At 41.6% G+C, this 27217-nt stretch overlaps 1 protein-coding gene across 1 annotated transcript in view; it reads right to left on the bottom strand.

Moving 5' to 3' along the window:
• The window catches only part of FREM3 (FRAS1 related extracellular matrix 3), a 96853-nt gene extending 71871 nt beyond the window's left edge, over positions 1-24982 (bottom strand). Inside the window, exons 1-2 of the mRNA XM_043463918.1 lie at positions 19801-24982; positions 18099-18188 (exon numbers count right to left, since the gene is read on the bottom strand). Of these exons, the coding sequence (XP_043319853.1) occupies positions 18099-18188; positions 19801-24982 (5272 nt within the window). The remainder of the gene's footprint in view (positions 1-18098; positions 18189-19800) is intronic.
• Between the last annotated feature and the right edge of the window lie 2235 nt (positions 24983-27217).

Genomic DNA, 27217 nt, shown 5'->3' with positions numbered 1-27217 from the left:
ATTTCCTTGAGGATTGACTGGTTGGATCTCCTTGCAGTCCAAGGGACTCTCAAGAGTCTTCTCCAACACCACAGTTCAAAAGCATCAATTCTTTGGTGCTTAACTTTATAGTCCAACTCTCACATCCATACATGACTACTGGAAAAACCATAGCTTTGACTAGATGGACTTTTCTGAGCAAAGTAATGTCTCTGCTTTTAAATATGCTGTCTAGGTTGGTCATAGCTTTTCTTCCAAGGAGCAGGATGAGAAGGTTGGATGTCATCACTGACTCGATGGACATGAATTTGAGCAAGCTCCAGGAGCTGGTGATGGACAGGAAAGCCTGGCGTGCTGCAGTCCATGGGGTTGCAAAGAGTCGGACATGACTTAGTAACTAAACAACAACATCAATCACTTGCAACAAGTATTGTTGAAGCTTTGAAGTCTCTTAAGAAAAAAAGATCACTATATATATATATGTATATGTATCAGTTCAGTTCAGTTCAGTTCAGTCACTCAGTCATGTCAGAATCTTTGTGACCCCATGAATCGCAGCACTCCAGGCCTCCCTGTCCATCACCAACTCCTGGAGTTTACTCAAACTTATGCCCATCGAGTCGGTGATGCCAACCAGCCATCTCATCCTCTGTCGTCCCCTTCTCTTCCTATCCCCAATCCCTCCCAGCATCAGGGTCTTTTCCAGTGAGTCAACTCTTTGCATGAGGTGGCCAAAGTATTGGAGTTTCAGCTTCAGCATCAGTCCTTCCAATGAATATTCAGGACTGATATATATATAAATACACACAGACACAGACACAGACATAGACACAGACACACACACACACACACACACACACACACACATATAATGTATGTGTGTTTATGTATAATGAGTAATATTCCTATACAAACACACTCTCTCTCTCATACACACACACATCACATCTTGTTAAACCAATCATTTGTTGATGGGCATGTGGGTTTTTTCCCATGTCTAGGTTATTATAAACAGTCCAAGCTCACTCTTATTCAATAATATAGCATTTCCACAGCCTTTTAACTTATCCCCAGTTAAACTGCAAGTTCCTTGAAAGCAGAGGAAACTGTCTTTTCTTATTTCCTGTCATATCCCATGTGTCTGGAGTAGGACAGGCACTCAATAAATATTTGTTAATTGGATGAATGATGCTACAGTCAAGTCAGAACAGGACCATGCCTATTCTAAAATTCGAGCTGTGTGTCTCTTTCTACACTTGATGATAATCATATTCTGAATCCTGGGCAGTGAAATTAAGTGGTTAAAGAAGTTTTCTCATTTAAAACAGAAGTTAGAGGAAGCCCATAGCGATGGCAGAGTAAGATACTATGTAATGGTTACAGGGTGTTGGTTGCACATTGTGAATGAACGTGCTTCATGATGTTTTACACTGACTACAGCTCTACACAAGAGATGCAAATTGTTGAAACACTGTATTTTTCACTTTTTTTGTTGTTCATTCACTAAGTTGTGTCCAACTCTCTGTGACCCATGGACTGCAGTATGCCAGTCTTTCCTGTCCTCCACTATCTCCCAGAGTTTGTTCAAACTAATGTCCCTTGAGTCACATGCCATCCAACCATTTCATCCTCTCTTTTGAGAACTCCAGTAGAATGATTAAATAGATGATTAAATGATTAAATCAATGATTAAATAGATGATTAAATCAACCACATTTTAGGAACTGTCTCACTTCTCAAAGTGTATTCACCTAACTGGCCCTTAGGTTCTGGTATATTTAAAGGCCTGAACTTCTACTTATTCATTGAATTGCATGTTTTGTTTTCTCAGAATATGTTTATTGGTAAAGATGCTTATTATGTTACCAATCAGGAAAACTTGGCTCTGAAAGCATTTTTAAAATGTTATTAGTATAGCCCACTTGTACTGTACTTCTAAGATAATGCAACATCATTATTTTTGTAATGACTATACATTTTAGTTCCTGAGACCAAACACCTGACAGGATTTTACAGATTTAAATTATTTTGCCTTAGATGAAAGAGAAGGCAATGTGCAGAGGTTCTGGACATTTTTGGGCCACGGAAGCCCTTTTGCAGTCTCCATTCTTAGAACAACATCTCTAAACGCATAGGATCATGTAAATGCATAGATTATAGAAAATGCATAGGATTATGTAAAAACCAATTATATTGTAACACAATTATCAGAACATTAAAAGAGAAATTTCTACAGCTGCTGTGGGAAGCAGTCTGACAGTTGTTTAAAAAAAGGAAATATAAAATAAGCATGAGACCCAGCAATTCCACTTCAAGGTGTATACCCAAAGGAACAGAAAGCAGGGACTTGAATAGACATTTGTACATCAGTGTTTATTACAGCATTATTCACAACAGCTAAAAGGAAGTAACAGCCGAAATATCCATCAACAGGATGGATAAATAAAACATAGCATATGCAGGTACAGTGGAATACTAATGGCAATCTATTACAAGTCTTTCCCCAAATAGTCATTGAATTCCAATAGTTATATCCAGTCACTTAAAAAAAAAAAAAAAGACAAAACTAGACTGCCATTGTCTCAAGAAACCCATTTTCTTTTCTCCTAATTCCTTGCCAACTAGTGCATATTCCACATTTCTTTCATCACAGGAAGCAGAGATCAAAGGCCATTTTCAGTCTACCTAAACTTTTTCAACTGAGTCACTGCCAGCCAGAGACTCTTCCAGATGCAACACTGCCAGTCTCCAGAGGCTCCGCCCTAAGGATGGCTTAGTGCCTTCCCTGGTTGCTAAACAGAAGATGGGAGCTCCTTGAAGCTCACTGAACAAGTGAAACGTCTTATGTACCAATCTCAAAGCGAATTCAGCTTCCCTCTCTTCCCTAGGACTTTATTTTCTAGTAGAGTTTTCTAATGTTCTTGGCTTTTTTAAACACCATCACAACACATTCTGTTTCAGAGAATGTTTACTTCTAAAAATAGTAAATTAGGGACTTCCTGGGTGGTCTGGTGGTTAAGAATCCACTTTGATTTGTAGGGGACTCGAGTTCAGTCCCTGGTTGGGGAACTAAGATCCACATGCCACGAAGAAATGAAGCCCATGCTCGGCAACTAGAGAGTCTGCATGCCGCAGGAGAGATCCCACAAGATGCAAAGAGGATCCTGCATGCTTCGTCTAGCACCTCAGAGCCAAATAAATGAATAGTAAAAAAATACCCTGCACACCTTCCTCAGCACATTTATTAGATATGACTGAGGTCAGAGAGTTGTTATGTCAGGATTATTTTAATAGCAGAATTGTTAGCTTTCTGCACTCTTTAATAAATTAATCAGAGGATGCTATAGCTCCTGAAAACTATTTTGCCAAATGAAAAATTGGGTGTAAGTAGGATTGAGTAATGTGAACAAAACCACAGGTGAAGCATAGGTGGGGCTGGAAAGGGAACCAAGAACAGCGGAATAAGAGAAACACAATGTACATCCAGAGCTCATTCCACACACTGGGCTGAAGAAATGAAAAATGAGGGAGAAAATGAGAATAGAGAATAGCAGGAGAGTCAGGAAAACCATGACAGTAAGGGCCAAGAATTGGAACACTGATGATGTCACTAACCACGATCTGGAGCCCTAACGCTCCCTCTGCTATGCCACGCCGTGTGCCAATAACTTCTGTATTCACCGTCTCAAAAGACTGGCAAGAAACATAAGCAAAAACAGAACATTCGACTTGCATGTCAATGACAAAATACTGTGATGCTTGATCACCTAATCAGTTATTCCTTACCTCTAATGTTGGTTTGAGATTTTATCAAGGGGCTGATACATATTGCTACTGACCTTCTAGTTTTGTGCTATTTCTAGGAAATTCAACCGGGTTAAAATATCAGCCCTATTTTACATGTTTTACTATATGTTAAATGTTTTACTACATGTACAGGGTTTGATATCCATTCTGCACTTCTTACATATATTTTGTTTCTCTGCCAGCGTCTCATCAATTTAGGCTGAGATAAACTGTATAGATGGATACACACATATTCATTCCTATTTTTTTTATAAATCACTTTAGAAGAGCCTGAGTCATTGTCATACAGGGAGACAACCCAGTGTGTCTGGGTCCTGGTGAAGAAAGACAAGCAAAATGCCCAGCAGCTTGATTAATTTTAAGGTTAGTCAGAATGCAATCTGCAGATAATTTTTCTTTTAAAAATATTGTCTTCAATGGCTCCAGTCATTCAAAACTATGGATGGGTCATCCAACCCGCTGTGATTTCTGATTCCTAAAAGTGGAAATGGCATCATTCAGGCATTCATGCCCCTTGTCACCCCCTTACAAAGGATCTGTTTTATGTCTGTGTTGTATATAAACATCTGCCTCCAGATGTTAGCCTGTAATTTTTCTTATAAATTAAATGTCTTCTGCCTTCCAGAGAAACATGTAATTTTTGAACAAAAACCAGATCAGTGCATTAAGGATAATTTTTATAGTGACTTAGTTTTAGAAGGATTAAGATTTTGTGATTTTCTTATCTTTCCACATGACTCCCTTAGAATGTTCAAGTGCTAATAACTTTAGTAATAATAATCATTTTACTCAATGCCATCAAGGTTTACCTTCTTTATGCATAAAATGGGGAAAAATATCTATCTCATGATTTTTGGAGATGAAATGAGAAGGCTTCCCTGGTGGCTCAGATGGTAAAGAATCCTCCTGCAATGTAGGTGATCCAAGTTCAATCCCTGGGTCAGGAAGATTCCCTGAAGAAGGGAATGGAAACCCAATCCAACATTCTCGCCTGGGAAATCCTATGGACAGAGCAGCCTGACAGGCTACAGTCCATGGGGTTGCAAAGAGTGGGACACAGCTGAGCGACTAACACTTCCTTCCTTCCTTACTAAGGTATTTAAATGTCTAGCATGATACCTGGGACAAGAGTTGTTTAATTGCTACATCATGTTCCGCTCTTTGTGACCCCCCTGGACTATAGCCTGCCAGGCTCCTCTGTCCATTGGATTCTCCAGTCAAGAATATTGGAGTGGGTTGCCACTTCCTCATTCCTTCTCTAGCAGATCTTCCCGACCCAGGGACTGGGCTGGTGTCTCTTGTGTCTCCTGCCTTGGCAGGTGGACTCTTTACCAGTAGTGCCACCTGGGAAGCTACATATGCATGCAGGTGGAATTTAAGACTTAATCTTGAGGTTGTAAACTTTTATTTTAAATTTATTCCTAAAGTGACTACTCAAGGGCCTAGATAATGCAAGACAAGACCAGTCGTGATTCTTTCAAGCAATAAATTCTCTTTTCAAGCAATAGAATGTTTCTTAAATCAATCTGAGTGCAGATCAGGATATTTAGCAACTGAAAAAGGAAGAGCAAGAGGGATGCAACAGTGTGATCAAAATTACACACTATAGATACCTGAGGATAGCAAGCATTGCTTTACTGGTAGAGAATACTAAAAGACCCATCATTCATAGCACTTCTTTTCCTTCACAAATGGCTTCTCCTTTCATTAATCATTTTTGAAAAGTGTGATGATTTTCTTGTGCTGAAACTTTCTTAGGTTATTGCATGCTCAAACTGCCTTTCTATTTATGTGTGTGCAATTGCATCATTTAAAAAAAATAAACTGATGAAAAATAAACTCGTGTTTTATATTATAGGGAAAAACATTGAACAAAAATGCTTTCATGCAATACTCAAAGAGACCAAAGCTATTTTTCTTTGAGGCTCCTTATTGTTGATCAGACAATACACGTTTATTTATTTATAAAAAGTCTCTTTACAAATAATCCACAATTATGATCAATGTTATTTAATTTTTTAAAATTAAAAATATTTAACTGAGGTATGGTTGATATACAATATTATATGTTCCAGGTGTATGACACAGTGATTCACAATTTTTAAAAGAGCACTCTTCTCTTTTAAATCACAGCTGCAATTAAACATTCAACCTCTATCAGTCATAAAATGAATTTATCTTTGGAATTTTTTGCATGAATTTGTGTTTATTCATCTATCAACCAACATGTTTGCACATCAATTATATGTCAGGCACTGTCAGGGAGGCATTTCAATTCTAACACAGATTAGTATTATATTATTTCACTGTTTGAATCAATTAGCCTGATTATCTTCTCTTCCTCTTTTCCAAGTATACATAGGCCAAGGTACGATTCTAAATAGTTTCCTCTTACAGGAAGATTAAAACTTCACCAATAAGTAAAGTCTAAGTTTATCTACTATCTTCCAGGCTTCCAGGACTTTAAAAATTAATGGAAGACTAAGTTACAGCTAGAGCTATGAATGTCTGCGTGCATGCGTGCACACCCACACACCCACACACACAGAGAGTTTTTGGCTTCCCATGGAATAGGAGCACAAATGGGAACAGGAAAGAAAACTTTTGCGTTTCATCTTATACTCTTCTGCATTATTTGAATTTGTTTGATTTGAGCACATACTTTTATTTTTTTAAAATACCGCAACACCCAGAGGGTTTAGCACTAGCAGCATCAAATAGAGAACCGAGAAAGTTCTCTGGAAATCACTTCACATTTGCCTAAATGAACGAAGAGCTTTTAACTCGAATCCCCACTTAATTTTCTACGTGGAAATGAAGTCTAAAGAACTCTAATTGTTATAAGGACATGGGAAAAGCAGCTATTTTTTTTTCGAGTGCTGGCAAGCTACATCATATAAAATAAAGCACAGGCATTGACCCAAATTAGAAGGCTTAAGAACCATTTGTTCTTACATCATGAATAAGGTACAAGAGTCAAGCACCCAGGACAGGCGTGTAATATTTTATAGAGGGTGGGGATTACACCCAACTCTGCTATGTGACATGTAAATGGACGAGGTCTCCTGTCTCTCTCATTGTACCTGCACATTGGTGTCCACGACCCCACTGACTAGAAATTAATTACCAAAACTTGTTTTGATCTGTACTCAGACAAGAGGTCTGTCTTGGGGCACACTGTAACTGCAGACTTAATTCTAAATTGCAGACTCAAATCCTTGCATGTTCAACACGACATACCTTGAAAACATTGGAGGTAGAGACTCTTCCAGGGCCAGCCCTGGCAGAGCCAGGTAAGCAAGAACTACCACCTGTCTACAATTCCAGAGGTTTCTTGGTGCCTCTAACAGCAAAAATGCCTTTGTTTATTTTTTTTCCTTGCTCATACTTTTTTTTTAACTTCTAAAGATTAGAAGTAAATTTAACTATTAATTTTGGAATAAACTGCTCTCGTATTTTCTGCCCCAGTTTCACGTCTGTTTGGGCATGTTTGTAAAAAAGTTTCTAATGTCTGAAGCAAGTATGACGTTTAAGTAAATGTGAGAATATTTTAGACATTCAAATAGCCAGGTTAAAACAGCATTTTTACTGCTAAGTAAAAGTATACATTTGTATTTGAATGTAAGTTAACAAAAAGTTCATAGTAGCATTGAATCTGAAAAAGAAAAAAATGCCTTTTACTCGATAACCAGTTAATTAAGCAAAATACAGCCATAAAATGAAATATTATATAACTGTTTAAAAAGAATAAGGCTGTTAAGGTATATCTATTTGTTCTAGTTCATAACTGATATGTACATATATCGTATATAATATACATACATTTTAAGTTAAAGCAGGCCAGGCTTAGAACTGAGAATAGGAAATAATCTCTTCTGTGTAAATAAAAAGGATATTCTGCTATGAATAATTTTCTTTTTGTAAGGAAATATAAGGAACAGTTCCTCTTTGGGGAAAGGGACTAGGTATCAATACAGTTTAATTATTATTATTCTTTTTAAAAATTTTATTAAAATTAAAAATTATTTTTGGCTGTGGGAGATCTTAGTTCTGTGAGTGGGGATTGAACTCATGCCCTTGGCAGTGAAAGCTTGGAGTCCTAACCATTGGACTACCAGGGAATTCCCTATTAATTATTATTCTTTAACCAGGTACATGCATTTATTTAAAAAAAATATTGATAAGACATCTGGAGAATTATAAGCACTTACATATTTTTAGATTAGGTATACTACAAATGCTTATGCGTTCATGTATTTTAATGCAAAATTTTAGACTTAAAGCTTTCAGTTGTATGCATAATTAACAACACTGAAAGCAAGGCTGTGGTAGTGTGCCATTAAGGTTGTTAACAATATGTTCTTTTATCATTCTCCCATTCATTGAATGGGTTCCCCAATATGACTCAATCCTGGGACTTGTAAAAAAGGTGTTGCCACTTCTAAAATGATTAATTTGTAGTAGAAACAAACCAAAAAAATACCAGCAGTAACCGTCAGACTCCAGCCCTGGCCTCCATAACAGAAAAAGGAAGGCAGGCTGAGGGGGGACTCTGAATAGCTTTTGAGGTGATCTAAAGATAAATAGGAAGTACCTTTTCTATCTTTCTATAGAGAATCAATGGTTTCTAACCTATAAGGGAAAAGAATCTAAAACATATACATATACATAAAATATATATATAAATGAATTATTTTCCTATACACCTAAAATTAATACATTGTAAATAAACTACAATAAAAAAAACAATGGTTTCAGTATAAAACAAAAATGGACAAAATCTAATTGAATCATGAATGACACAAACAGACATTATCTAGCATATAGATAGTGTGATAGCTGATACAAAATTATATTTACACCAAATCAGCAAACTTGGCCCTGTGTGGCTGTATATTTCACAGCTCTGAACAAATTCTTCCAGAGACTGGCTCTACTGAACGTGGAAACCCTGGTGTCAGCTCCCTCTGCCCCTCCAGCTGTTTTCTCTATTCCTCCTGCGCCTACCTTGCTTGTAGATCACCCAAGCGCCGGCAACTCATTTTTGGCCACCTTTTGTGAAGGAATTAAAGAAACAGCCAGGAAGGACTCATGAAGGAAAGAGTCAGCAAGCCTAACTGTTGATTACTTTCTGCCTGAGAAGCATCTGCCCTGATTTTTTTTATTTGAATTTTTGAATTCTTTGCATTATTAAGTGGGACATTTTTGAGTTTATAAGCCAATATCACATGGTTAGCCACTTAAATCAATATTATTGAACCAGATGGTTCTGATGTATTCAAGAGTACATTTTTCTTAAATGGAAACTGAAATTTTCAGATAGTAATCGTGGTCATTGAAAAAGCATTTACCCAAGCAAATGTAAGGAAAAATCAAAAGGAAATAAAAACAACTTACAATCCATCATTGCCGTTGTAAATCATTTTAACACCTTTCTATCTATGTTTTAGACATTTTCATGTTTATGTAGTATATAAATGTATTTTATATGAAAATGTAACATCCTTTATGACTTTACACTATATCCCACTGGGCTTTCTTCATTTAATGATAAATATAGATTTATTATGACATCATCTTGAAGGCCTGCAAAATGTTTTTTAGTCTTACTGCAGTTCTGACTTCTGCTATGTGTATTACAAGTAGCTGTAGACATACATTGAGATATATCCCGTTGTTACACTGCCTTTTGAATTCTCATGGATTTGAGTTCTTTATCTGCTTATTTTAACCTATGTCTTCTGCATTCTGTGACTTTTTCTGTTTTTAACTCCTACTCACTTTTTCCTGCTGCTTTTATTTAAAATAAAATTACACTTGTTTGGGAAATAAGAGTAAGCAGACTCTAAGTAAAGGCTTCTTTGAGTCAGGTGTGAAAATTTCAGGCCACAGATTTTGATAATTTGACTACTCAGTGACATTTCTGCCTTGCTTTCGAATTTTTCAGTGGATTTTAGAGAGGTTAAAGTTCTAAATACATGTGATATTACCTTAATTGCATGTTAGACAAACACACTGGATTTATGATTAGTTCTATTATTGTTCCCCAAAACTCTTTTGATTTGTTATTATGTATTTTATTTTCACACTTGCTTGAAAAAGTCAGCTCATTGAAACAAAAAATTAGTACTCACATGGACCATGAGACAAGTATCAGGTCAAATTCAAATACTAAAATGCATAGTGTTGATCAAATTGGCTTTAAATACTGAATAATTTAAATTAAGAGAAAAATGAAACAATCTGTTTTTGGTCTTATGAACACAATTAAATATCCACAGTACATCCTCAAACTAAAATTGCCTCACTGCCATTTAGCTATTAAGTTTGACTTATTAGAAAGAATTGACTTGGTTCCTCTGATGGTTTCCTTCTCTGAACCCTTTAACTCCTCAAGCTCATTTCCTCATCTTAAAATCTGAAATAATTCCCATCTCACAGGTTATGGTGAGGATCAAATGGAATAACATTTGTGAAACACTCTGTAGAAATATTATTGTTGTGGTTTAGCAACTAAGTCGTGTCCAACTCTTTTGTGACCCCTTGGACTATAGACTACTAGGCTCCTCTGTCCATGGGATTCTTCAGGCAAGCATACTGGAGTGGGTTGCCATTTCCTTTTCCAGGGGATCTTCCTGACTCATGGATCAAACCTGCATCTCCTGCTTGGAAGACAAATTCTTTACCACTGAGCCACCTGGTAAGTGTAGAAATATTAAGTCATATATAAATTTAAGGTAATATTATTCTATGGTAAGTGGAAAAGACTATTCATCATTATGTATAGCAGAGTTATGCAAAACTTCAACATAAATCTGTGAGTATAATAACTTCGGGAGAGGATGATAAATGAACTTGACACTTTGCTTAATTGGCACAGTTCAGAGCTTTAGAAATCTAAAATGTATTTCCCATCTACCAGTGGCTTTCATGATAACCTTGAACATAATGAAATTTCCCATCAATGTTACAAAGTAGATGGTGATTTTGTACTGAAATAATCTTAGGCTGGATAATTCAAAACTTCAGAAATTGATGGAATCTACAAATTAGGTACATTGTAAAAATTTTTTGTTTGACTTCCCAGTTTATCTGTATACACAAGTATAGTTATGTTCATAAGTACGTGAAAGGAAAGAAAAAAAAGAAAATTCAAATTTATTAGGGAATAATAATGCTAGGCCTTATATTATATTTTTGGTATGTGTTACCTCATGTGACTATAGCCGAGCAGAAGGGAAAAAGCACAACTGAAAGGGAAACAAGGTGAGAACAGGCGTGACATCCCGTGTAAAGCAGCCTAGTGTGTAGTGGAAAAGACAAGAACAGTGGATTTACGTTACTTCCTCTCTTTCCTTGGCCCCTTGGTGAACTTGCAAATATGAAATCAGTTTATAAGTGGGCAGAGAAAAAGAGATAAAAAATCAAGTTTTCCAGGCAGCACCTCAATAAAGAAACTTACCCTAATAGTATGAAATTTGACCTTTTATAATCAAGTGATCTAATTATAGATTTCTAGGAATAAATGATTAAAATTCTCTTTATCTAGAAGAGAAATACAAAATTTCGTAGGCCAAGTGATAATTCTAAAGATAATAATATTTATTGAGTGCTTGCTATGTGCCAGGAGTTTTTAAGTGCCTGATGTGTGTTGATTCCCTGAATGCTTGCGGTAGGCAGAATAATGGTCCTCTAAAGACCACTAGACCATTCGGGTATGACCTAAGCCAAATCCCTTATCACTATACAGTGGAAGTGAGAAATAGATTTAAGGGACTAGATCTGATAGAGTGCCTGATGAACTATGGATGGAGGTTCGTGACATTGTACAGGAGACAGGGATTAAAACCATCTCCATGGAAAAGAAATGCAAAAAAGCAAAATGGCTGTCTGAGGAGGCCTTACAAATAGCTGTGAAAAGAAGAGAAGCGAAAAGCAAAGGAGAAAAGAAAAGATATTCCCGTTTGAATGAAGAGTTCCAAAGAATAGCCAGGAGAGATTAGAACGCCTTCCTCAGTGATCAATGCAAAGAAATAGAGGAAAACAACAGAATGGGAAAGACTAGAGATCTCCTCAAGAAAATTAGAGATACCAAGGGAACATTTCATGCAAAGATGGGTTTGATAAAGGACAGAAATGGTATGGACCTAACAGAAGTAGAAGATATTAAGAAGAGGTGGCAAGAATACACTGAAGAACTGTACAAAAAAGATCTTAATGACCCAGATAACCATGATGGTGTGATCACTCACCTAGAGCCAGACATCCTGGAATGTGAAGTCAAGTGGGCCTTAGGAAGCATCACTACAAACAAAGCTAGTGGAGGTGATGGAATTCCAGCTGAGCTATTTCAAATCCTGAGAGTTGATGCTGTGACAGTGCTGCGCTCCGTACGCCAGCAAATTTGGAAAACTCCGCAGGGGCCACAGGACTGGAAAAGGTCAGTTTTCATTCCAATCCCAAAGAAGTGAAGTGAAGTGAATCCCAAAGAAAGGCAATGCCAAAGAATGCTCAAACTATTTCACAGTTACACTCATCTCACACGCTAGTAAAGTAATGATCAAAATTCTCCAAGCCAGGCTTCAGCAATACGTGAACTGTGAACTTCCAGATGTTCAAGCTGGTTTTAGAAAAGGCAGAGGAATCAGAGGTCAAATTACCAACATCCACTGGATCATCGAAAAAGCAAGAGAGTTCCAGAAAAACATCCATTTCTGCTTTATTGATTATGCCAAAGCCTTTGACTGTGTGGATCACAATAAACTGTGTAAAATTCTGAAAGAGATGGGAATACCAGACCACCTGACCTGCCTCTTGAGAAACCTGTATGCAGGTCAGGAAGCAACAGCTAGAACTGGACATGGAACAACAGACTGGTTCTAAACAGGAAAAGGAGTATGTCAAGGCTGTATATTATCGCCCTGCTTATTTAACTTCTATGCAGAGTACATCATGAGAAATGCTGGGCTGGAAGAAGCACAAGTTGGAATCAAGATTGCTGGGAGAAATATCAGTAACCTCAGATATGCAGATGACACCACCCTTATGGCAGAAAGTGAAGAGGAACTAAAAAGCCTCTTGATGAAAGTGAAAGAGGAGAGTGAAAAAGTTGGCTTAAAGCTCAACATTCAGAAAACTAAGATCATGGCATCTTGTTCCATCACTTCATGGGAAATAGATGGGGAAACAGCGCAAACAGTCGCTGACTTAATTTTTGGGCTCCAAAAATCACTGCAGATGGTGACTGCAGCCATGAAATTAAAAGACACTTACTCCTTGGAAGGAAAGTTATGACCAACCTAGATAGCATATTAAAAAGCAGAGACATTGCTTTGCCAACAAAGGTCCATCTAGTCAAGGCTATGGTTTTTCCAGTGGTCACGTATGGATGTGAGAGTTGGACTGTGAAGAAAGCTGAGCACCAAAGAATTGATGCTTTTGAACTGTGGTGTTGGAGAAGACTCTTGAGAGTCCTTTGGACTGCAAGGAGATCCAACCAGTCCATCTAAAGGAGATCCGTCCTGGGTGTTCATTGGAAGGACTGATGCTGAAGCTGAAACTCCAATACTTTGGCCACCTCATTCGAAGAGTTGACTCTTTGGAAAAGACCCTGATGCTGGGAGGGATTGGGGGCAGGAGGAGAAAGGGGCAACAGACGATGAGATGTCTGGATGGTATCACCGACTCAATGGACATGAGTTTGAGTAAACTCCGGGAGTTGGTGATGGACACTGGGGGCCTGGCGTGCTGTGATTCATGGGGTCACAAAGAGTAGCACACAACTGAGCGACTGAACTATCTGAACTAAAGATGCCTGGGCTTCCCAGGTGGCACTAGTGGCAAAGAACCCAGCTGCCAATGTAGGAGACACTAGATATGGGTTCCATCCCTGGGTTGGAAAGATTCCCTGGAGGAGGGCATGGCAATGCACTCCAGTATTCTTGCCTGGAGAATCACATGGACAGAGGAGCCTGGCGTGCTACAATCCATAGGGTCAAAAAACGTCAGACACGACTGAAGCAACTTAGCACAAAAATGTCCATATCTTAATCTCTGGACTTTGTCAGTAAGTCATACTACATGGTAACAAGAACTTTGAGGATATGATTAAATTCAGAATTTTGAGATGAGGGAAATTCGGCTGAATTACACAAGTGAAGCCAATGTAAATCACAAGCGTTCTTACAAGTGAAGGAGGGAGACAGAAACATGTCATCGTGAAGCTCCTTGAGAAAGAGCCAGCTGCTTCCAGCTTCAAAGCTGGAGGAAGAGAACAGCCTTTAGCAGCTAGAAAGGGCAAGGAAATGGGTTCCCCCCTAGAGTTTCCATAAAGAAATACATCTTTGTCCAAACCTTGATTTTAGCCCAATAAAAGCCATATTGGACTTCTGACCTGCTGAACTATATGATGATAAATTTGCATTGCTTTAAGCCACTAAGTTTGTGATACTTTGTTATAGGAGCAATAGGAAACAAATAATATCCTTGTAGTTATCCTATGAGGCAATTGCTATAATTACCTCTGGTTCACAGATGAGGAAAAACCAAAGCAGAGTTTCTCAAAGATACACAGCTACTGAGCAGTGAAGCTGGGATTTGAATCCAGGTAGCCTGGTTTCAGAGCCTATGAGCTGGAAGTCATCTGCTTTCAGTCTTGGGGTTTCAATAAGTTGCCACTCTAGAGTCATCTTACCAGTACTTCCACGTGTAAGACTCTGGTGCAAGGCCTTACACGGACAGGCCTACTGCACAGTCCTGGAGGCAAGGCACAGCCTTCTAAGGGCTCCAACACTGGTACCGCAAATAACAACAAAGTCTGTTTCCAACCCAGTGGTGAAAAATACATCCCTGGAAGTGTGTCCATCCCAAATTCCTTGTATAACTGGAAGCAATACTTCCTGCCAGTGCTATATGTTATTAGGAAAGAGAGTTATTAATAGATCACATTGTGTTCATTGTAGCACTATTTACAATAGCCAAGAAATGGAAGCAACCTAAATGTCCATCAACATAGGAATGGATAAAGAAGATATAGTGTATATAAATACAATGGAATACTACTCAGCTATAAAAATGAATTAAATAATGCCATTTGCAGCAACATAGACTTAGAGTTTGTCATACTAAGTGAAGTAAGTCATAAAGAGAAGGACAAATACCACATGATATCCTTTTTAGGTGGAATCTAAAATATGACACAAATGAACCTATCTACAAAGCAGAAACAGACTCACAGACATAGAAAACAAACTTACCAAAGGGGAAGCAGGGAAGGAATAAAAGAGGAGCTTGGGATTAACAACTGTACAGCACTACATATAAAAAAGATAGACAAGAGCCTTCTGTATAGCACATGGAACTATACTCAATATCCTGGGAGAAACCATAATGGAAAAGAATATAACAAAGAATATACATATGTATATGTATGTATATATATATATGTGCGTGTGTGTGTGTGTGTGTGTATATATAAAACTGGATCACTTTGCTGTACAGTAGAAATTAATACAACCTTATAAATCAATTACACTTCAATAAAATAGAACAAACAAACAAAAAATAGATCACAGTGCAAGTTTCATTAAACATTCCATTTGGGAAATACCTTAAAAAGTGGGGATATTTAAAAAAAAAAGATTAAGTTGGCTATTGTGAAAATAGACATTCATAAAATTTGACAATAGCAAATACAAAAATGTTTAAAGGGAGTCTTTCATCAGAATTTGTAAGCTATTCCAAGAATGCTCCACATAGGTAGACATGGATTTTAGCTCTGTGTATAGTACTTAGAAAACAATTAAAAGCATCCACTGAATTAAATGAATGCTAAAGAAATAAATATTAAAAAATATTTAATTAGCTTATGGATATGCATACTTTTCAAGATCCAACTGTGAGCAAACATGTCCTCAAATGTTCTGGGATCTGTTTGGCCATTCTGACCACTTGAATTTACAAGGTGCTTCTTTGCCAGGTTAGGCAGTGCTGTCTGCCCTGTTCTCTGACTTCTGCTCATGATTTCAGTTTCCCAAAACAAAAGCAGCCTACTATTAGTGGTTAAAAGCCCTGGCTTTGAAATCTGTGAGATCTGGGTTTAATTCCAGTTCACTTGCTTATTACGCATATGACTTCAGGCAAGTTATTCAGCCTCAGTGTCTTCATTTAAAAATGGGCCTAGTAACATTTGCTTTTTATTTTGCAGTGACTGGCCCACAAAAGCACTCAACAATGGTAGGTATATAAAATTCACATTATTACCATCACTGATTGACCCTTGTCTCTGATGTTGCCCAGAAAGCACAGTGTTCAAGTTAGATGTACATCTTTTTATATCATCCTCAAAAACAGAAAACAAATTCATTATAAACCATCTGAATCTTACAAATGTTTTACTTTAGTGAATCAGTTGAGAAGGCTTAAATTCATCTTCATCTTTGTAGTAATTTTGATTTTTGAGAACTTAGGGAAAGAAGCAAAGATCTGTAAACCCTAAGTGAAAAGATGGAGAGGAGGGATCAGTGGTTGCCACTGTAGTCAGTCTCATCAGAAACAGAGAAGGTAACCAACTCTTATTACGCATCTGCTGTGAGCCAAGTATGGCCTTCCCAGGTGGCCAGTGCTAAAGAATCTGCCGGACAAGAAGGAGATATAAGCTCAATCCCTGGGTTGGGAAGATTCTTTGGAGAAGGAAATGGCAACCCACTCCATTATCTTTGCCTGGGAACTCCCATGGACAGAGGAGTCTGGTGGACTACAGTCCATGGGGTTGCAAAGAGTCGGACATGACTTAGTGACTAAACAATGTGAGTCAAGTGCTTTACATACATTATCTCATTTATTTCTCTTAGTGACCCTTTGGAAGAGGTATGAAGACCCATCATTTAATAGATGAGGGAAATGAATCACCAAAAGGACAAGGTAACCTGTTCAAGGTCACATGGGGCCAACTGGGATTCAAACTCGGTATACCATATTGCCACTCATTGAAGACTGTTTTTCAGTAAATATAGTTCTGACTGATTGCACATGATTTAGACAGAAAATTCATGTTATTTACTGAGAATGAGTAACGATTTATACTGAAAGAGGTTATAGAGTGGCAAGCGGTACATGGACATAATTTCTGCAATTATCCTGTCTTACTGCAAAATGATTGTTCTTGACCACATAATCAGTACATCCCTGACTGAGTAAAGAAAGTGCCTTATGTTAACTAGTTGCTGCCCAGTATGCTACTTTGAAGACACAGTGCATGCACAGAGGCGCAGCATAAATAAGCATGTTTTCAAATGAAGGTTTTCCTGTGTGCCAGTCATTCACCCCACCCAGGAATATTACACTTCTAAGATCAAGGAGAAGCAATGGCACCCCACTCCAGTACTCTTGCCTGGAGGATCCCATGGATGGAGGAGCCTGGTAGGCTGTGGTCCATGGGGTTGCTAAGAGTCGGACATGACTGAGCGACTTCACTTTCACTTTTCACTTTCATGCACTGGAGAAGGAAATGGCAACCCACTCCAGTGTTCTTGCCTGGAGAATCCCAGGGACGGGGGAGCCTGGTGGGCTGCCATCTATGGGGTCGCACAGAGTTGGACACGACTGAAGTGACTTAGCAGCAGCAAGATCAAGGAGTCACTAAGATTCAGTACTGGGGCTAAAATGCCTAACAACATCTAATGATCAATTTTTAGATTTATTTACTTTCATGTTTTCTTTTATTTAGTGTATAGTTGCTTTACAATATTGTGTTAGTTTGTGCGGTACAGCAAAGTGAATCAGCTGCACATATACATATATCCGCTCCCTCTTGAACCTCCTTCTCAACCCCCACCCCCATCCCACCCATCTGGGTCATCACAGAACGTGTAGCTGAGCTCCCCGTGCTACACAGAAGCTTCCTACCAGCTATCTATTTTACACATGGTTGTGTATATATGTCAGTGCTAGTCTTTCAATTCATCCCATCCTCCCCTTCTATAGATTTGTTTTAGTTTTAGAGTAAGACACACTACCAGCTACATTCTCAGATCCTCTTGAAGAGGAAATTTACTTGCCTATAGGATGTCACGCATCACCTTGGTCAGGTAAAATACTCCATATTGATTACTGAAATTTTTCATTGCTTTGCACTAAAAAGTGATTTGTCAAGGATGCTTTGGCAGAAGACTACAAATAAAACCAAAAGAATTCATTTGGTGATATTATGGCATTACTGATTGTGATTACTATGTACATGATTTAATTTTTTTCCATCTCATATTGACTTTAGTTAACCAAGACTGCTGGGTATGGTCTCAGTACTGACTTACCATTGTCTTCAGCAGAGAAGTAGAAGATGTCTTTAGTTGCCTTGCTGCCTTCATTCAAGATGTAGTAGATCCTCATGTCATCAATGTCAGCTAGTAAAAGAGCAAGCATCATACATACACCATGTCGGCACACAGAAAATGAATATGATAAGAACTTCATTGTTTTTTATAGGGCATGAAAATACTATAATTAGTAAATTTAAAAATGATTAAATGAACACGAATCTAACTTTTAAAAAAATAATGAGGTTAATAAGAATTTAACTTTTTCTTAAAGTTGCAATAGCAAAAAATGGAACCTTATAATTTTAAATTCTGTAACTGCGCTACTCTGTCTATGATCTCTGGGATGACAAGATGGGCATCCAAGAAGGATGCCCAGGTTCTACCTATGCACACTTCACAATATCCCAGTCCTCTATAGACAGCTTAATCCAGCTGGTGTTAGGTCTTCTATCCAAGGTTGAAATACTCAGATACTCATGAACTATTTGTTGAAATGAATTTAAACAAGAATAACTATTGCATCCTCAGTAAAAAGGAAATAAGAATAAAATCATGATGTTTTTCTATTTCCCATTCTCTTGGATATTTGAGAATGTGTCAGTTGGGTCTATAATTGTGTTTTTGTATTGCTAAAACTAGTATTTTCAAGACAATTTGCATTTTGGGGTATTCATTTGCAAAAACAATTTTTATAGAACCTCATATGATTTCACTTGGTTTGGAAGCAATTCTGAAAATGTAAAGAAACTGTTTTTTAAACAACCTTCTTTAGTTTTACTCTAAAATTGCATCCAGCTTTATGTGTATTGGATGTGTAAAATTCCATGTATCTCTTCACATCTCATGCACAGAGCTACATGAAAAAGTTTTATGACTATGTGAAGAGCAGCCCAAGGTATCAGTGTCTTATCACCTGGGAAGCCAGAGGGACCTGCCTTTAGTTCACCATTGTGGTAACAACAAACATAAAAGAAAAATGATCATGAAAACATATACTCCCCTAGTTTGGCAAACTTGTGTGCATGCGTGTGTCTTAAGTCGCTCAGTCCTGTCAGACTCTTTGCTATGGACTATAGTCTGCCAAGCCTCTCTGCCCATGGGATTTCCCAGGCAAGAATACTGGGTTGCCATTTCCTTCTCCAGGGGATTTTCATTATTCAGGGATCAAACCTGTGTCTCCTGCATTGCAAGTGGCCCTTGGCAAACTTAGTTCTATGCATTTTCTAGATACAGAAATTGAATTTGAACAGTACAATAAAATATGCAGTATAATTTTTATATCTGAAATCAAGACACCAAACCACTATCTTCAGAAATCCAGACTTACTGGTAAACTATGCAAGTGATTCCTAGGTATGTCATTCTTTACCAAAAATTCAAATTTTAACTGATCTTTTCAAAATCATTGTAATCTTATAATATTTCAGAAGCAGAAGCTGTCCACCTATATTTGGCAGTTTTAATGTGTAACTACAAAACTGATTGAATGCCTGAGAGTTCCAGTGTAAAGAGCATGCTGATGAAAGAGCTGATAATGGGTTTGTTGCCTTTCATTGTTAATTTCTCATGCCATTGTATTTCATTAGAATTAGAATCTTTCTGCTAAAGCTGAGGTCAGGGCAATTTCATGCAGAGCTGGGAGATCTGATCTACTTAAGGAGCAGGACAAAGGCATCAGGGGACACGGTGTACTAACCTTGTGTAAAAACTCGCGTGCTCTCATTTCCAAGGCCAGTGTTGATAATGAAGCCGTGCACCGGTCTTCTGGTCACTTCATACTTTTGGAGCCTGTGGGAACTGTCCCAATCCTCTGTCTTCAGAGACCTGCTGGTGATCAGGAAGGCCACATGCCCAGGGGGAAGGTGTTTCAAGGCCAGGGCATCTCTGTTGAAGGCAGTCTGGGAGAACCTGTTGTCGAGGGAGTTTCTTACGTGAATCCACATTACCTGAGGTCTGTGTGTCTCCACAGCAGTGTTTGGGAAGACATAGAAATCAGCATGAGTGCCGTCCGTCACAGTCAAGAAGAATCTGTCTTCAGTGGCCTCACTGCCATCATGCCAGTAGCAAACCAAGTTCTCGTTCAGGTCCCGTTGGGTGAAGGTGGTCACAGGATGACTGCCATTATACAAAATCCTGCCATGGATGGGGACCTCGGTGATGGTAAAGAGGAGGAGGTCATCTGGGGTGTCCTTGTCTTTCGCTGTCAACTCGAAGGGAGTAATGCATTTTCTTTCCCCTTCTTGCAATATCAGTTTGTGGATGGTCATGATAGGTTTCTTATTATTCACATCCATGATGAAGATCCTGAAGGTTTGAAACATGGGATTATGTTCATCAGCCTCTTGAAACTCAAAGCTGTCCATCTTTATCTCATCATTCGAAGTGCAAACATAGACTATCTTGTTGCCAGCCAACTGCCGCTGAGTGAAAGAGGTAATGGGCTCCCCAGGGTGGTCAGAGACTTCCAAGTGCCCCAGGCTAGGAGCCCGTGTGATGCTAAAGTGCAGCTGTTCATCAAAGCTGTTGATGTCATTGGTGCTAAGCAGGTCTGTGGTGAGGGTCACTCTGCCACCTTCTGTCAAGGTGACCCCTTTGCTAACCACCTCAGGGAAGAAGACCCTGTCTAAGCTGCCAATGGTGATGTTGAAAGAGCGGTCTAGCAAAGGGTTAATCCCATCAGTCACATCAAACTTGATAAGGTCACGAAGCCCTTCGCCTGTGTGGGTGTAACAAATGAGGCCTCGGTCAATCTCACCCTGGGTGAAGTTCATTCCCAGGGTGAGGTTGTTCCTCACCTCCCCTCTGGGTTTTCTCAGTCGCTGTAGAAGCCCTTGTTGAGGCCCAGAGCGGAGGATAAAACGGAGGCTCTCATCATCTGAGTCGAGATCTGTGGCTTTGAGGACCTGACTGGTGATGACCCCAGTGTGGCCAGTCTCGACTTCCAGCCCGTTGTTGGTGGTCAGCCGAGGGGTTTCATCGTCCACCAGGACCACCACAACGGGCACCGTTCTGTGGGTGGCGTGCTTGCCGTCACTCAGCCAGACCTCAAAACTGTCCTCTGCGCTCTCAGAGTCATCGTGCTCATACACAATGGTGGAGGCCTCCTGAATCTCCTGTAAGGTGAAGCTACGGACGGGCTGGCTCTCTGTGGCCAGCTGCTGTATAATTCGCCCATGCCGAGGGAGGGCTGTGAGCTGAAAGTGAAGCTCGTTTGGTGGCAGGTCAGCATCGGCTCCATTGAGCAGTGGGGTATCTATGACAATGCTCATTCCCTCTAATACCACAAACTCACGGGCAAAAAGTTCAGGCTGCTCATCATTGGTGGGTAAGATCATTATAGGAAAGAGGACCTTTGGGGAGAAGTTGATGCCATCAGAGCAATAAAAGGTGAATTGATCTTTTTGTGGTTCTACCCCCTTGTGGATACTCTGTACATAGTTGATATGGCTTAGCTGGACATCTCTGATGGAGAAAGCACTGATGGGATAACCAGCTCGGGTCTCTACTGATCCGGGAGCTGGTGTCACATTTTCCAGGTAGCCAGAGACTGGCTGACCAGTTACTGTGCAGAGAATTTCATCTTGGGGAGTGTCTGCATCTTCGATGCTGAGATGTTGTAAGGTCAAGGCACCCTTCCCACCTTCATGGACAACATAAGGCTCCCTGATCAAGACCTTGGGGGCCACATTGTTGACGGGCAGCACAACCACTTGAACCTGCACTTCTTCCACTGTGCTGTCTCCCATCATCCGCTGATCAGAATCCTTGGAGAGGGCAAGCCTGAAGGCATCATGCTGCTTCTGGAATCCAACTTCCCCTCCTGTGTGGACATAGACTACTGTCTCACTGATGAGGTCCTCTTGGGTGAACCGTTCTGTGGGTAAACCATTCACCAGAATAGTGCCCAATTTGGGGCTGTCTTCCACAGTGAAAGAGAGCATCAAGTCACCTGTGTCCTTTTGACCATGGATGATGTCCATGGTGATCTCAGTGGCTGTATTTTCTAGTACATCTATGGACATATCTAATAATGAGTTACCTATAATAGAGATCCTGGGACTTTTGTCAGCTGCTGTGGGATGCACAGAAATCTGGACAGTGATAGGTATGTGATGTACCTTGTCACTTACCTCCAGATGGAAGGTATCACTGGTGGCCTGGTTTCTGTGGTTCTGATAAGAGACACTCCCGTTAACAATATCAGCTTGCATGAAATATTCCCCTGGGACCATACCTTTTTTTAAGTACTGCAAATGTCCATGTTGGGGACCCCAAACTAATATGAAGACAATCTGGTCGATGTCTGTGTCAGGGTCTGAAACATCCAGCTCATTACTGCTGAGGATGAAACTCTCTCCTTCTAAGACAGTAAAGCCTCTGTTGGTGACTTGGGGAGGCTGGTTGTCCACAGGCTTCAGGAATAATGTGAATGTGCCAGGTACACTATTTCCTGCAGCATCCTCCACCTGGTAGGTGAACTGCACAATCCGTGGTACAATACCCAGCTTCTTCCGGGGGGGCTGGTAGGCAACTTCATGGTGATTTACCTGGGCCTGGGTGAAGCGCACAATGGGTGTGTCTGGTGAAGCGGTGAGCACAATTTCTCCAGCCCCGACTTGGTGGTTGCCATCTGTGTCAGTAGGGGGCATCAGTAGGGAGTACCACAGGTGCTGGTCATCTGAGTCCCGGTCAATATATTGGAGGAATTTCTTCTGGAAGTGAGTGAGTTGGTATTGCTGCACGGTCATTTCTAGGGTAGTTCCTGGAAACAGCTCTGGACTCTGCAGATCCACTGGTTGGACTCTGATGGTGAAGAAATGTTGCTTGGATAGATTGGGTGGGTCATGGTCATCCTGCACGTGGAAAGTTATCTGGGCCATTATGGATTGAGGACCAAAGGGTCCAAGATGGCGGTAGAAGAGTCTCCCTTCCACTATGTCTTGTTGAAGCCATTCAGTCACCACCTTCTCATAAAGTCCTTCCTTTCCCACGTAATACCAGCCTTCATCTTCAGGAGCCCGAGGTGGTTCCGACTGCCGCAGCAGCATCTCCCCCAGGTGCTGCCTTGAGCTGGAGGAACCGGGAGTCAGATCCCTGCCTCTTTCTTCCTCTTCTCCTTCCAGAGGCTGGTCCTCTAGCACAAAGTGGATGGTCGAGTCCTCAGAGTCAACATCTGTCGCACTCAGGACAAAGGGGGAGATCTGGACCACCTGCCCTTCGGTCACTGAGAGCCCGATGTTGGCAGTGACCATTGGCGGTTCATCATCAACAGCGATGATGGTGAGAGGGAAGAGGAATTCCACCTGGTGGTGCCCACTCTCCATCCGGAAGACGATGTTGTCACTGTAGGTGTCGCTGCCATCATGCTGGTATACCACTCGCCCTGCTGCCAGGTCTGTTGGCGTGAAATGCTTGCACCCTGCTGGCGCCCCAAGCACGACCAGCTCCCCATGTCTCAAGCCCCTGATGGCAGACACTTTCACCTCTCCCAGGTGATCACTATCACTGATCTGAAGGCTGTGGGCGCTGGAGAGGGGCCTTGACTGACCTTCAAAAAGTAGTAGTCCCCGGTCATAGTTAGCCACCGGGGCCAGGCTGTTCAGGGGTTTTACGACCACCATAAAGGTAAAGGGGTCCGAGGTGGCACCATCTGCATCCACCACCTCCATCTCCAGTTGGAAGAGGTGCTCCGCATCCGATTTCTCCGTAGGAGGCTGATAAGCAATTTTCAGTTCCCGCAGCTCCTGCTGGCTGAAGAACGACACTGGAAGTCCTAGGGGGTCGTCAGTGCTGACCACGTAGCCCTGGTGCTCCGGCCGGGTGATGGGAGCATTGAGAATGTTGAAGACCAGGTCATCGGCATTAGACTCCTTGTCCTCTGCAGCCAGGGCGTCGGGCGTCAGGGAGGTCAGCAGGAACTGATGGACCTCCAGCATCATCGGAGCTGCGAGGCTGGGCCTGGGCGCCGTGTTCTCGGATCCCTCGCGGATCCTCACCAGTAGCTGGAAATGCTCTCGGAGCAGCAACTCCCCTGACTCAGCTCCTGGGTCCCCTGGCCCTAGCAGCTCCGCCACCATGGGCACATAGTCCCGGTTGGGCGAGGGGGTGGTGGAGGTGTGCTGGTAGCGCACCCCAGCCCGGATAAAAGCCTCGCAGTCTATGGCCTTGGCCCTGGGGAGAGGGGCCCCCGTGGCATCCACCAAAAGCCCATACTTGGGCAGCGGGCCACCCTCGGGGGGAACAGGGGTGAGCCGGCACCTGCGGGTGGCCGCGGTCCCGGGCTCCGGGGAGGCAAAGGCCAGCACTCTCCTGTCAATGGCGTGGCTCCAGCCGCGCAGCTTCTCCACCGCCAAAGGCCGGTTGCGCGTCACCAGCGTCAGCCGGTGGAAGACCACGTCCACCGCGAGCATGAAGGGCAGCGCGAGCGTGGAAGTCCCGGCGTCGTAGCGCAGCTGCAGCCTCACCCGCGCGCGTCCGGGGTTGCGGGCGCCCCAGTGAGTGTACCGGACCTGACGGGGCCCGAAGGCGCAGGGGAAGCGGCGCGGGGAGAGCGCGCCGTGGCGCGGCGGCAGGGCGTCCAGCACCGTCACCTCGCAGCGGTCCCCCGGCTGCACTCGAATCACCAGGTCCCGGAGCGGGTCGAGCCAAAGCGAGCGGCCCACGGGTACCCGGAGCCCGGGGTTGGCGATCAGGATGCTGGGGCCGTCGGGGCTACTGCGACCGAGGGCCCCCCAGGTGGGCAGGTAGGGCGCCCGAGGGGGCTCAGCCTCCGGCGAGGGTGTCTGTCCCTGCAGGGCAGGGCAGCTCAGGAGCAGGTAGGCGAGCGCGGCGGCGAGCTGCCGGGGCGTCCCAGCGGGGCGCGGAGAAGTGCCAGCCATGGGACCTTGGCGCTGGGCTGCCTGGAGGGTATCCTGTCTTCAGAGTGGCCCGTTCAGCAGCAGGTGCAGGCGGTGGAGACGGTGGCTGCTGTCCACTCTGGAGCGGGTGAGCGGACTCAACAAGAGCCTTCAAGGGGCTGCGCTTCAGCTGCAGCAGGTAAAAGCAGCGGGGGGTGGATGGGGAGTGCCGGTGGGAGGGTGGGGGGAAGGGGCGCAGCCTTCTCTGCTCCTCCCCCTCTCCAGTCTGTCCATTGCAGGCACCAGGCGTTGTCCAGATGTGCCCCAGCGCTCGGAGACCTAGGAGCGTAGGAGCACTCCCCTCTGCCCCTTGGTACCTTTACCCAGGGTATCTTACCGACCCTCGAGCCTGGAGGGAGGGGTGGCCGGCCACCGTGCAACCCTGGGCTGCCAGCCTCCGACCAGTCGGTCCGGATACTCTCCTTCCCGGGCGGCTCAACGGGATTGTCCTCCAGGGCCGGAGACGGTGAACATCGCCGGGTCAGTTCTGCTGGTGTGAGACACTGCGCTCCCGCGGTCCATTCATCCAGGCAACGGTCTTTCTGAGAGTGGGAAGAAACCCCATTCCTCTTCCTTACCGCTGACAAGAGTGCATTTTCCAGCCAAACCTGAGTCTCACTTCGGACATAAAAGATGCTAGTGGGAGCTATTTTGCAAATAGGATTTTCTAGCTGTCTGCCTGATAAAGCAGCTTATTTCGGATCCTGTGATTCCTTGCTTACAAAATAACCCCGACATTTCTCCTTCTCAGTTTTGGGGGGAAGAGCACCAGCATCTGACTGGTGAACAGATTTTAATTTGTTTCTAGTCAATGGGTCTCATGTACCACACAACTGGATGGACCGGATGGCTTTTATTTTCTTAGAGCGTGATTTCCATATCTGATCAACAGTGACTGCCTGTGAGTTTATTAGATGTGCTATTTCCTAATTACTTTCTTTGTAGAAAAATATATCGTAGCCAGAGGGGAGGATGTCAAGAGAAACAGTAACAGAAAATACTTAACACTTGGATCAATTTCTGTGAATTAACCTATTCAACATCTGTAATGGAATTTGGCTTTCAGATGAGGGATGCCTGCCCTCCCTGGTGTGGGGTTAGGTTCTTAGCCTCATAATCATGTTTTAAGTATCAGAGGTGTCCATTTAGCCACAGTGTGGAGTAATTTCTTCCTATAAATAAAATGTGATTTTTAGAAAGCAATTAATGTAAATGTGAGAGAGACCTATTGATGATGGAGAAATAGATGCATCTAAAACTGTACTAATAAAAATGGCTTTAAGGGGAATATAAATCTGTAGAATGTCATCCTTAAATTATTCTTTTGATTTTTTTTTACAATTTTTTTTTTTAACAGCCTGTTTTATTCACTTGAGCAGCAGCAACAACAACTGACTGACTCCCAGATCGGGAATAAACTGCTAGTGGATTGAAATAGTTAATTTTCTCCCTAAATATTTAATTTAACCAACCAGTGACATGCTATGGGTCTATATAATCCACCAAAGTAGAATACTACTTAACACATAAATTTGTTCATATAACAGAACTTTAAGAGATGGTAAATTTGAAACAATATATGTTAGCCTAATTATGCAGAGCTACTCTGGTGTGTCTGGAAAGTATTATTAAGAATATTTTAAATTGAAACACGGGTCAAATTTCACTGTAAATGAAAGAGGCATTATATTTTATAAAGCTCCTACCTTGTCCAAATTTTTTAAAAATAATAAAACTCTCATTTTGTCTCCATATATTAAACTTTACCAAGTGAATATTCTTGTGTGAGTGTAATTTCGATTCCCATTCAAGCATCACTCAATCTGGGCAACTATCTTGTTCATGTGCTATTATCATTATAGGCAGAGATGGGGTGGTCAGTTGAGCTGACAGTTAAACTATGTTAATGTTTTTGTCCTTGGATCTGCCCCCTCCAGCTAACATTCCTTTTCTTCTTCTTCACTATGAAGCTTCTTGAAGGTGGTACTTTTTCTTCTTGTGTTTTGTTTGTTTTTGCTTACTATCTCCATTTCATAACCTCCTACCAACTCCCTCTTAGCATGCTTCCATTTCAACAAAACTCCTGCTAAGGTCATTAGTAATCTAGATGGAGAAATCCAATAGCCATGGTTGGTATTGTCCATTTGCCATACCCTTCTGGTTTTCCTCTTCCTTTCCACTCAAATCCTAATTTTTCAAAAGTCTTTTTTCTATGCT

Source organism: Cervus canadensis, chromosome 1, assembly GCF_019320065.1.
Source record: "Cervus canadensis isolate Bull #8, Minnesota chromosome 1, ASM1932006v1, whole genome shotgun sequence".
NCBI lineage: Eukaryota > Metazoa > Chordata > Mammalia > Artiodactyla > Cervidae > Cervus > Cervus canadensis.
The sequence above is the reverse complement of the archived record's forward strand: the minus strand, read 5'-3'. Positions and strand labels throughout refer to the sequence as shown.